The 12,420-nt window shown below is 38.8% G+C and overlaps 2 protein-coding genes across 10 annotated transcripts in view; both read left to right on the top strand.

Annotated features, from left to right (window-relative positions):
* Positions 1–1,055: 1,055 nt before the first annotated feature.
* LOC106658877 lies at positions 1,056–2,692 on the top strand. The gene is made up of 2 exons (XM_014381023.1): positions 1,056–2,512; positions 2,607–2,692. Exons 1-2 carry the CDS (start codon positions 1,123–1,125, stop codon positions 2,648–2,650), a joined length of 1,434 nt encoding a protein of 477 aa, XP_014236509.1. The 5' UTR covers positions 1,056–1,122; the 3' UTR covers positions 2,651–2,692.
* A 1,330-nt stretch (positions 2,693–4,022) lies between these two features.
* The window catches only part of LOC106659028 (phosphatidylinositol 4-phosphate 5-kinase type-1 alpha-like), a 32,833-nt gene continuing 24,435 nt past the window's right edge, over positions 4,023–12,420 (top strand). For all 9 annotated transcript variants that reach the window (XM_023461475.1, XM_023461470.1, XM_014381303.2 and 6 more), the window contains exons 1-11: positions 4,023–5,092; positions 6,611–6,914; positions 9,153–9,190; positions 10,038–10,163; positions 10,277–10,525; positions 10,612–10,764; positions 10,841–11,005; positions 11,072–11,287; positions 11,347–11,570; positions 11,666–11,798; positions 11,875–11,962. In XM_023461475.1, coding sequence (XP_023317243.1) covers positions 6,773–6,914; positions 9,153–9,190; positions 10,038–10,163; positions 10,277–10,525; positions 10,612–10,764; positions 10,841–11,005; positions 11,072–11,287; positions 11,347–11,570; positions 11,666–11,798; positions 11,875–11,962 — 1,534 coding nt within the window. In that variant the 5' untranslated portion in view covers positions 4,023–5,092; positions 6,611–6,772. The remainder of the gene's footprint in view (positions 5,093–6,610; positions 6,915–9,152; positions 9,191–10,037; positions 10,164–10,276; positions 10,526–10,611; positions 10,765–10,840; positions 11,006–11,071; positions 11,288–11,346; positions 11,571–11,665; positions 11,799–11,874; positions 11,963–12,420) is intronic.

The raw sequence follows: 12,420 nt of genomic DNA on the forward strand, positions 1-12,420 counted from the left end.
CTCTTAGGCGATATTTTCCCTCTCTTACTTTATAAATATACCGCGAATATATGATTGTAGAGCTAAAATATCGAATTCATTTTTAACAAGTACACTGAAACAAAGAACTACCAATGGAGGAGACAAATTGTTGTTTTATAAGTCGGACTTGCAAAGTTTTAATTGAAATAAAATATTCTTGCAGATTATTAAGACATACAGTCCGTAAGAACGAACATTTCTACGTGTTTTACGATAAAAAATTATTTTCCAAGTATTCTTCGTAAATTGAGGGGACATTTAAAATTACCGGTCAGCAACTTTACCCGTTCAGCTATCTTGTTTCAAAGCCAAAGCCAAACGTTTGAATATTGACACAACCACTAAAGAATACTTATGAGATCAAAAAATGTCCAAGTACAAAAAGTTATTGCCTCCAGTGCAGATTAGAAAAGGCCACCCCAAGAAAACTTTCAAGAAGTTTCATTATAAGTTTTTGTATTGATAAAAGTACTTAGAAAATGATACTTTTTCCTCGAGTACTTCGTCGAGTCAGATTTTTTTGCAATATTGAAGATCCTCTAAAAAATATTCCCTACGACCCGTGGAATTAAATTAAGCACAGGCAGCTTCATTATTAGATATCAGAAAACCCCGAAAAGTTTTTTGCTCAAATTCATTACCCAGAGTTCAGGTGGTCTCCTTGTAAGTCAATATTTCGACTTAATGCTCTGAACCACCGAGTGTGCTAATATAGTAAAATGTCGTTTAGGGAACGTTTTTACTCACTTTGTGTCATGCGATATGTTTACATTAAAGGTATGGGCTGTATATGAGTAGTGGCGTGTCGTCACTTAGTTCCTGTTATACTTGCCAGGTGGAGCGCGACACGCGCTCCTCAATTCGTTATGCGCACGACTCGACTCGAGATTGGAGAATGAAGCGGGTATAATTACAACACTGAACGCATAGTCGGCAGTGCTGCGTCTCTTGTCAATTAATTCAGTTCAATACGCGTTACAACGCTGCAGCTTATAACAAAAGAAGATCGCATCCGCTGCAGTCATTGATTCTCGCGACAAATATTAATATTTTGAATTATTAACGACTTACTGTTTTTCTGTGTGATAGTTTATCAAAATAATGACATTTTACGATAGTAATGATAATCCCAGTGCTAGTAATTATAATATTTATTATGAAAGCGACTTCGTGTTTCTCGGTGACTTATACTTTAGTGAATTGAAAAATGAACGAGAGAAGATCAATTGGGACATCGTGAAAGAACGAAATCTATTGTTCGATCGTGTTGTGTTATTGATTAATAGGTGGAAAGGCAAACTTCCAGATCTCGGAGAAATTTTTCAGCCAAAAGAAATTGATTGGCTTCTCACGAGAGATGTGTGGACTCTAGACAGACCTGACCCCACGATTAGCAGATTTTCACTTATCCACTTTGTGATCAAGACCGGCTACAAAGACAGTCTCATTAAAGATAAGGATAATAAGCCACTGTTGCGTCGTACCACACCAGTGCATCGTGCGGCCATGAATTACGAATGCATCTTTCGCCTCCTATTAAACATATACGATAGATTCGACGTCAACTACATCGACGAGTTTGGTTTCACTCATTTTCATGCGGCCTGCATGTATGGCTGTGAAGACATCGTTGCTAAATTCCTCGAGCTCGGGCAGAACCCGGATGGCCTCGCACAAGAAACGGACGTGAGTGTGGCCGATCCGCCGCTGCACTTGGCTCTGACCCATGGCAGAAAAGAAGTGATCGAATTGCTGTTAAGAAGTGGCGCCAATGCAAATTTAGCCAACGCGAACGGATGGACTCCGCTGCATATTATTTGCAAAGATGATAACGATAACTGTGACTTGGCGGAGTTATTCTTCAAGATAAACGATGATAAACGACAGGCGATACAGCTCAACGCCGTGGACAATTTGGGCCGAACACCGCTGCAATGTGCAGTGGCACAACTTTGCCCGGGTTTGGTCGAGATTTTGTTGAATCGTGGTGCCGATTTATCTAGCTTCGTTTTCCCAACCGAGACTTACTTTGTCTCGAGATTTCAATGCCATCATCCTCTATTGATCGACCGAGAACCGAAACTAGTTTCTGACGTGCTGGTCATTCTTGAACGCCTAATGAAAAGAGGATACGAACTAAGTCTAAGGGGCGCGCTAACGATCATGAAATTCTTCGATCACATCGGAAAGCCTATCTACAAAGTATACCTTTTTTTAGAAGATCTTGACACCTTGAAACCCTGCAGGATATGTGAGTCTGACAACCAATGGACACATTTATGTTCTGCTCACAAATCTGTGATGATGTCTAGGACATTTTTCGAGTGTTGGGCGCTGAAATTTTTCTTCATGCTAACGGGACACCGGCTACCAATTCTCTGCTGTGAAATAATCATTAAACAGTTGTCAAACGAGGATTTGTTGAGGATGTGCATGGCAGTTGAGATCGTTATAAAAGAGCAGAGCCAAACGCACGACGTCCATGACAAAGGTATTTTCATATTTATTTTACCTGTCTTAATGAATAATTACTAAAAATGATTTTTCCGATTCTATAATTAACTTTTTCAATCTTTTTTTTTCAGTTAACGAGATCGAGCAATTTCAAAATTTACTCATAGATAAATAATTTTGAAAAAATTTCATCAGTGTGTTCCAAGCATGTTTTCAATGAAGAGATTACTATTTAAAATGAAACTATTGGAATTTGTCATGCGCTTGAGTATGTATCATTCTTGAAGCAATATTTTGGTTCAGGTCCTCCCTCGTACCCAAGGCGCCTAAAGAAAGTTCAATTCTGTATTATAATATTTATATTCTCTTTTATTCTAGCTGATGTATTTTATAAATTTGATATTTCTCGTAAAAATTCATTAATGTATAAAAAATGCATTATAAACACCATTATATTAGCTTTATGGAAAAAATTTACTGGAAAAAAAACCCCAGAAAATTGTAACAAAAATGGAAAAGGACCCTGAAGTTGCACTGGTAATTCAATTATCAGCACCAGAAGTGAAACTTCAAGGTCTTTTTCCTTTCGAGTTAAATTTTTTTAGCTCTTTTTGCATTTTTAAATTGAATTTCTTAATTTTTTCAGAATATGAATATTGATATTAAAAATTTAGCAATAAAGTTTGAAAAAGCGTTAGGGCTCCTGCATGTAGGTGCACCCGATCGCATCGATCAAGGCCCCTGATTGAGAGCAACACGTCCACCTCGCGAAGAATCATCAACTCTTGCACGAGAGCAATAACATGCAGACCCAATCAACTTTTATGATATCAATCGGTAAATAAATGGGTCTAGCATACTACATTTGGTTATTTCAAACGCCGAGAGCATCCGAATCTTCCGAATTGAGTTGCTTAATTGCAATTACTTACTCAAAAATTAGAAAAAAAATGATCTGACTAGCTTACCCGAGATCTTGCCATCAGCTGCCAGTGAAAACCACAAGAGCAACAGTCGATTCAGCAACGTGCCACCGCGTCCTCGGCCGCTATTAGATAAGGTAGAATCTATATTGAATAAACACTACGCCGTATGCAATTCACATTCATTTTTAACAATAGTATTGTCCTCTTGATTAGCCAATAAGAATAAGCTATTTTTAATACACTGTCATAAAATAATTACGAAATATTATTAAATTTCACAATTATTTCATTTTAAGCTGTAATTTTTAATTTGAATTTTAAGCGGACAATGTACATTTAATGTGTTATTTCAAGATAAAAACATTGTTCAGTTGTAAATATTATTTTATTCCGTAAATCATAGCCGGAAAATGTCACGCCCATGTTCCGTACCACGAAATTGCATTTGTTATAGCGCGGCAATTACCGATCGCCGAAAAGAAGGATCGCGTCGCGCTGCAAAAAGGCAGAGTGCGCTCGAGTCGCCAAAGTCAGCTCGAGAAATGATTATTATTATAATTATTATAATTTGCTTCGGCGAAGTTGTGATTTTCGACGAGGAGTAGCGCGCGTAGTCGCTCGCGACGAGAAACATGGCGTCGAGCGGTCAATAGATTACAACAGTCTCTCGATTAATAGGCGACTATTTTCACGTCCTCGGGGCTAGCTCTCGAGCTGCTTTTTTCTTTACTGCTTTACTCAGCAGTATTTGAGCTTAGGCAGAAAACGATTCGCGAGACGGCGTCGTCAGCTGCCTCCCGAGTGTGTCTATAGCGCGATCGTAATCCGCGTACATCCGAGAGGTGCATATTAAACAGTACACGTATGTGCAGCAGCAGCAGCAGCAGCAAGGTGCAGGGATCGCTGCAGCAGCACGACGAGGACGTTCGCACGGCTCAATGAACGCCTGGCTGGCTGCACAGCAGTGTGTAGTAACGTACGAGGCGCGAGCGAAAGTGTGTTCCGTGACAAGTGCGAGAGACGACGCGACTAGTACGAGTCGACGACGGCAGTGGTGTGCTCGCGGCCCGAACCAACGCCAATTCTCGAATCCGTGTGCTCTACATGCCCGCGAGATATCTCGCTTATCGTGCACACATTGATGTGCGTGTGATGCCTCAACTGACGGCAAAAAAGAGAGTACAGCACTCGTCGCTTTCGAGTTAACATTCCGCGAGAGCGAGAGAGAGAGCAGCCCCTCCCGTCGATTCCCGAGCTATGCAGCAGCGGCAGCAGCAGCAGACATCGAATCATAAGAGCTAACGCCTTGAACTGCTCGAAAGCGTCGCGAGGAGAGCCAACCGATGATCGACAAAAGCTGTCAGGATCTCGCAGTCCTGTCTCTAGTGTTAGAAGAAAAAAACGCCGTGGCGAATCGATAGCTTGTAATTAGGCTTTGTTAGCGTAGCTAATAGTTGATAACGAGTTCGTCGTCGTCGTCGTCGTCGTCGTCGGCTCCCGAGGCAGTGAAAGTTTATACACGAGTGTCAGTGTACGTTTTGTTGTGTTGTGTGTGCGTGCGTTAAAATAAAGCGAGTATATATTGTCAGTGCGTGCCTCGCTTCGGTATGCGCCAAAGAGAACCGAGCGTGCCCTAGGCGCTGTCGTTGAGCAATATCATCTCGCACGAAATTCAGCGTGGAACAGCCCAGGTTTGTGTGAATTTCTCAGCGGCCACCCGAAACTTTGCCTGGCTTCACCGTGCGCGCGTCTGCCTCTGTGTAAACTTTACCAACTATTTAGTGCAAAATTAGCGCTTACATCAAACATGCCTCGCGACCAAAATTTATTGCGCAAAGTCGAAAGCTTTTGAATTATTATTATTTAAAACGAGAATATAATAATGAAGGTTAAACATTTATCATCACAAGTTACTGTTTTGCACAGAATGAACAATTTTAAAATATTTTTAATTCATCCGTTAGAAAAATATCGTAAAATTTGAAAATCTTAATGTATTTTCATTATCTTACCAAGCTGAAGAATCAAAATCGAATGATCATCGCTGATTACAGAGTCTCGCGTTACGTGTACATTACCTGCATCATCGAGAAGTTTGGTCTTGGTAGATACGTAAACGAAATTAGAAAGAAATCAGTTAAACGATTTTCTTTCTAACAATGATTGTTTTATTTTTCGATTGCTCGTTCTTTTCCCATGAAACGCTCGTTGGAATAAGCATCGATGAAATCTGAAAAAGATTCATCAATCCCTTCGCGTTTAGCATCGCTGCTACCGTATGAAAATCCTCAAACAACGGGTCAAACTTCTGAATCAGTACTTTCATTTATGATAAACGATAAATTCTGTGTAAATCACGAACAAGTTTATCTTTACGAGCTTGAGCTAATATTTGTTCAACAATCACTTTCGATTAATTCCGCTTCGTGCGACTGACCGGTACTATATTTGCTTAATTACTGCGGTAAATGATTATCTATAAATAAAGTTGAAACTTTACCGATGCCTATCGTCGCACTTGTAATTTCAGTTTTGCAAACTTGTTTTTCTACCTCTGTCATCTGCTGTGAGCTTTGACGATTAGTAACATTTCGCTAAGTTTTTAGTTGTTTCATCGCGTTTCTTTCATTTAACAATCCAATCGAGAAGTTAACTTTTTGTTCCAACTCTTAGGAAAAAGCTTTATTTCTATTCAAATTACCTGTTTTGAATATTCCGAAGGTCTCAATAAATTTTTTCGCGGTCGTGTACATTTGCTTGATTTCAATCGGGATGCAATTTTTCTTTCGAACGAAATTCCTCGCGTTCCATTGTGCAAGCATTTAACCTTAACGATGTGTAAATAAGGATTGCTTAAATATTATCATTTTCACCGAGTAATCGATTGAAATTCCCAAAACTCCGCGTAGACGTAGCTCACGAGAGAAGCTCGATGGTGCATTCGAGGCAGCTCGCGAAACTGGATTTTCATGATCAAATCGCTTAGGTTTTTTTTATTTCGTACATAAAAGCAACTCGAATTAAATTTCACGAGAGACGAGGCGTTTTATTTTAATTATTCACGTAATAAAGTTGAACGAGGCGCTAATTTTGCACTCAACAGTTGGCAGTGCCGAAACGCACGGAACGCAGTGGCCAGGCAGAGAGTCCCGAGACGTTGGTCGGACAAATTAACACAGGCAAGCTTTGCTCTTTGCTCCGTATTATAGCAGCCGATTCTCTCGTCAAGAATGTGCCCAAGGCCCGAACGATAGCCCAGAGAGCTATAAACAAGCGCGTCGGCCGTACAACGCTCGTGTGCCAGCGTCCCGCAAGAGGCGACAAGAGCCAGCGCCGAGTCCAGTCGCTCCAGCGTAAACAAAATCAGGAGGATGGCTTCGGGCGACAACGTAGACGTCATCGAGGTCGTGGAGACGAGCCTCGCGGCCCCTGGCCCGGCCAATTCCTCGAGGGCCGCCGCCGAGCTCGACCAAATGTCCGATGCCGCCGGGGACGACTCCGGCGAGGAAGACCGTAAGTACATCAGACAGACTATGGAATCGTTCGCGGTTCGAGTAATCGTTTATTGCCCCTAAACGTTCTGTCCTCGTCGGGCCTCTTACAATGCCTCATCTCCTCCTCTTGTCTCTCTTTTTCTGCGTATATACATCGCGAATAGCCGCAAAAGCCCGTTAACTGACTGCGGCAGGTCGTACTTGTGAGGTTTCCTCGATATACAAGGGCCGCTTCGCACATAACCTCGGTGTCTTGTCCGATAGGTCCTTGCGAGAGATGCAGCTTGAATCGTTGTCTCGGCGTGCTATATGCAGCTGCATGTCTGCGTACGGCTATATTCGTCCTCGATTTCGTAGTACCTGCGCAAGGATATGTATATATAGGCTGGCGGGTGCGTGTGCACGCGTCACGCGGACCTACTGACAGATGTGCCCAAACAGTTATACGCAGCCCATTTAAACGGACGCAGCGACGTGCGTGCTGCGCGTGTGCCTATAGACTCCAAAATAAGTTGACTGTATAGGCAGGCATTTGTATGCTTTAACGCGCGCCACTATTTTCGATTTCACAATTCAAATAGATTGCGCGCGTATCGACATGTACGGCTATTTTTGGATACGCCGATGTACAACGACGCGAATCGTATGTACTGTACTCCGTGTACACAGAGTATACACATGTACGCCGATATTAATGCGTCTGCTGGCCGAATCACTGGAGTTCTCCCGTTGATACACACGTATCGGGTATGCGATATCGCGCGATACAAGATACGCAGCCCGTGTACAATACACAATCGCATATAAGTCTCGGCAGCCTCTCGTCTATTTACGAGTGGTTGGCTTTTTCGCCGTGACATTTCGGCAGTTCTGGAATTTCGGAGCGCCGATATATTCTGCTATGTATTAGGGGCTCCGCGCGCCTCGCGCTCTTGACGCTTCCCAGCAGTGATGTCAGCTGCCCCTCTGATGTGCATGCATATATATAGCTATACATAAAGTCAGCGCGAGCGAGCCATGCGCCGTACATGTGGCCAGTGCTTACGCTCTCATCGCGCACGCCTATATATATTATTACTATATAATCATCATCGGGCAGCGATGGTACCATTTCCTTCTGCTGCTGCTGCTGCTGCTCTGCGGCTGCTCAATGTTGCTGCTTTTTGCTTTCTATTTGACGTCAGTCAGCTACTTGCTGTTTTTTTTCGTTGTATACATACTGATTACCGATGATGACAAGGCGCCCATTTATAAACATATTTACGATCGATAATCGCTACGCGCACGCATTCGTCAGTGGCACACTCGTTCGCATAGTACGTATATATATATATCGAGGCAGCGAGTCGAGAGAAATGTCACATTTTATGCGTGCCCGATCTCACTTTTTTTTCCAGTCAAAAATCTGCATGTAATATAAGTATAAGCGCGCGCCACCCGCAAGGACGTCAATAAGCCGAATCGATCATGTTTTAAGAGCCTACACGTGTATATGTAAGAGCGCATGTACACACATACATATTCGCTCGAATATACATACGTCAACGCGGAGCTCTCGAGTCTACCTACCTATACATGTATACTTGTACATTTTATACGTGTTGTAGCACACATTTCCACTATCGGCTATTGTAGAAATTGTAGATGACTGAATACGTTGCACACCTACTCCCTGCTATCTGCGTGCGTGCGCGTGTATATGCATGCATATATATATTCCGCAATGATGATAATACAGCACACCACGTGCACAACTGCACTCTCTCGCACTCCTTTTGTCATTCATCATCGGTGTGTGTATTATACTTAAAGTTATCGATCACTTTTCCAATGGTTTCGCTCTGCATATACACGCCTTGGCCCCTCGATGCCGAGAGAAATGAGAACGCATCGCAACAGAGAGAGAGAGAGAGACAGAACGCGACACCGAGCTGCACTCTAATTTAATATACTAATATGCCGCGCGCTTATTATCGCGATTATCGTTAGTATCGATGGAGGGTGACTACTTTCAAAATGTATTAATTCAACTAGATTAACGTTGGCTGTATTAGGATCGACAGATCGTGCTCGTTTGAACTTGAAATTTCGAAACGATCGTTCATGTATGTTTTTCTTATACTTTTTGAATAAACTTATCGGGGCAGCATTTATATCTGATTACATCGACCCTCGAATTTTAAAAAAATTTTCCAATTTGGTCTCTGCTCGCTGTTTTTAATGATGATAATAAACGCGCATGTATTTTTTGTTACAGACAAATCTGCGACTGAGGACAAACTTAATGCTAATGATGTGAGTTTTCAAGTTCACCAGTTTCTAAATTCATCAAATATCATATTTTATCTATTATCTATTTTCCTTAAAAGAATTTTATCAAAAGTCATTGAAAACAGTATTTATTGTGCTTCTATTGAGTAGTCTCATGATTCTACATAATTTTTTAATTCCATGATTACTTCAAGCATTCTAAGAATTTTAATGATTAATGCCATACATAGGTACATACTCTTGCTGACATGCAAAATATTTTTAAGTACTGTTCTATATGATATCAAACAAGCTGCATAACATTGGCTATAAACAGAGATAAAAAATTTTAAAGATCACTACACTTAACTCATTACATAAATGTGATTTGAGAATCTTATAAAAGCAAAAGATATTGTCTGTTAATAATATCACTGACGATTGTTTTAACATAAATAATAACAATCAACTTTTAAAAACATTTGAATGAAAATTCTCACTGAGAAAAAGGAATACTCATTTATTTTCTTAGGAAACTTAATATTTATTGAGTTATAAAATTTTGTTTAATTTTTCAAATTTTTCAGAAATGAAACAAATGATCGAAGTATACAAATTCTATATTACTTGTTTTGTACAAAAAAAAATAATTCTAACCTTATTTTTTAAAATTTATTTCTTAGTCTTTGTGCAATTAAAATTTTTCAAAGTAAAAGTTACCCAAGTTGGATTTTATAAGAAATTTTACAAAAATTTTAAATAATGGAAGATTCATCAAATTTAAAAAAATAATTGAATAAATAATTGTGTATCATTCATTTTCATGTATCATGTTAAAAAAGTGTTTCAATTACAAAAAATATCCCTTTTCAAATCAATTTTTTATTTTCAGATTTCTGCAGCTCAACATGGTAATGTTGATAACAAAGTTGCCGGTATGGCTAGAAACAAATCTGAAAAAGAAAAGAAACTTGGTCACCGGAGAGTTGGAGTTGGCGGTGAAATTACATATAAGAAGGTAATTTTTACATTTTTTCTAATAAAGCAAGTAAAATTTATAAATTCTTGATTTACTTTGGAAATTTGAATACTTGAAATGACTATATATGACATAATGTATGTGATTTTTAGATCCAAACGACACAAATCATGGGGTCAATACAATTGGGTATTCAACATGCCATTGGTGGTTTGGCGAGCAAACCTGAAAGAGATCTTCTTATGCAAGATTTTATGACTGTTGAGACCACAAATTTTCCTTCTGAAGGATCAAATCACACTCCAGCTCATCATTATTTAGAATTTAAGTTCAAAAATTATGCTCCTATTGCATTTCGTTATTTTAGAGATTTGTTTGGTATTCAACCGGATGATTTTCTGGTTTGTAATTTATTTTATTAAGTTTTTATCTATCTTTCCCTCTTGATGTATGATTTATTTATTGAATTAAATTGTCTTTTTCACAGATGTCAATGTGTAGTGCTTCTCTACGAGAATTATCAAATCCTGGTGCGAGTGGAAGTATTTTTTATCTAACAGATGATGATGAATTTATTATTAAGACAGTGCAACATAAAGAGGGTGAGTTTTTGCAAACTCTCTTACCAGGTTACTACATGGTGAGTATTATTGAGTTTTATTTTAAATTTTTATACAAGCAAACTTAATTTTTTAATGAATTAATCCATATTTTAGAATTTAAATCAAAATCCAAGAACTTTACTGCCAAAATTTTTTGGGTTATATTGTTATCGTTGTAATAGTAAAAATGTTCGACTTGTTGCCATGAATAATCTTCTGCCATCAGCAGTCAAACTGCATCAGAAATACGATTTAAAAGGCTCCACATACAAGAGAAAAGTGAGTCTCATATGATTCTTTAACTAGTGAATAACACAACATTTCAATGCATAAATAAATTTGTAGGCATCAAAATCTGAAAGGTCAAAAAAATCACCAACTTACAAAGATTTAGATTTTATGGAACATCATCAAGAAGGTATATTTCTCGAATCTGATACATATAATGCGCTTATCAAAACTATTCAGCGGGACTGCAGGGTCCTAGAAAGTTTTAAAATTATGGACTACTCTTTACTACTTGGCATTCATAATCTTGATCAGGCTGCAAGAGAAAAAAATGTAAGTTCAAAATTACACACATTTACTTATGAGAGAAAATCACGTGATACTTTTTACAGGAGCAAAGATTATCTACGAGTGCGGATGAAGAAACTGGAGAATCCGGTACCGACGGTCCTCCTTTATCTCAGGCAGATAAAGAAAAAGAAAAAGAAGACAGACTAGGAGCCGTCGCTCTAAACAGATCTCGTAGTATAAATCGACAAAGGCTCGTTGCACACAGTACAGCAATGGAAAGTATTCAGGCAGAAAGTGAACCGATAGACGAAGAAGATGACGTACCGTAAGTCACCTTCGATTTGTTGAATATATCATAGAACTATAGTTTAAAATTTAGTTTAGTTTAATTACTAACATTAGTTCAATTACTATTTTTAGGCCGGGAGGTATTCCAGCAAGAAACGCTCGAGGAGAACGATTACTTCTCTTCATAGGTATTATTGATATTCTTCAAAGTTACAGATTGAAGAAGAAACTTGAACACACTCTAAAGTCTATGATTCATGATGGTGTAAGTATTAAAACTTGGTACTCACAAATGATAATTTTATTACTTGTTTTATTGATTTTAAATTATTTGGCTGCAGGACACAGTATCTGTACACCGACCTGGATTTTATGCTGAGCGCTTCCAAAGCTTCATGGCAAAAACAGTCTTCAAGAAGATTCCCTCACGTAAGTACCATCCGAATCAGCCATTAGTAGCACACTTGACTTCGATGCTATTACTCAACAAAGCTCATTCTTAAGAAAAAATCGCGGTATAAGTGTTCGATTTAATGGTGATTGTATCTCTGCATTAAATTACGGTACATCTCAAGTTATTTTTTCGCTAGAAAATTAAGATTCAAAACCCAACTATTCGTCTGCAGGTATACAAATTTATTGTTGTACTATAGATTCGAAAATGACTAATGTATTTTAAAAATTGTACACTGTTCATTCAAATAACTGGTAAAGTATGCTATAAGCTAGAGATATAAATATATATATTTTTTGTAAAATTATTTACATGCTATTTGATGCGCCACTAACATGATCTGTGATGTATGAATATTGTAAAAATTTTCTAAAAAATTGACTGATTGAATGATAGAAAATTAATGTTATTGCATTTTTTTCAGTAATTTTTA

The sequence above is a fragment of the Trichogramma pretiosum genome, unplaced genomic scaffold, assembly GCF_000599845.2.
Source record: "Trichogramma pretiosum strain Unisexual culture from Peru unplaced genomic scaffold, Tpre_2.0 scaffold2, whole genome shotgun sequence".
Taxonomy (NCBI): domain Eukaryota; kingdom Metazoa; phylum Arthropoda; class Insecta; order Hymenoptera; family Trichogrammatidae; genus Trichogramma; species Trichogramma pretiosum.

Excerpts from the sequence above, each read along its gene's own strand:
- LOC106658877 (XM_014381023.1), top strand. The coding sequence starts at position 1,123 with ATGACATTTTACGATAGTAATGATAATCCCAGTGCTAGTAATTATAAT. Across the intron at positions 2,513-2,606 it reads GCACGACGTCCATGACAAAG|TTAACGAGATCGAGCAATTT; the intron begins GTATTTTCATAT and ends TTTTTTTTTCAG.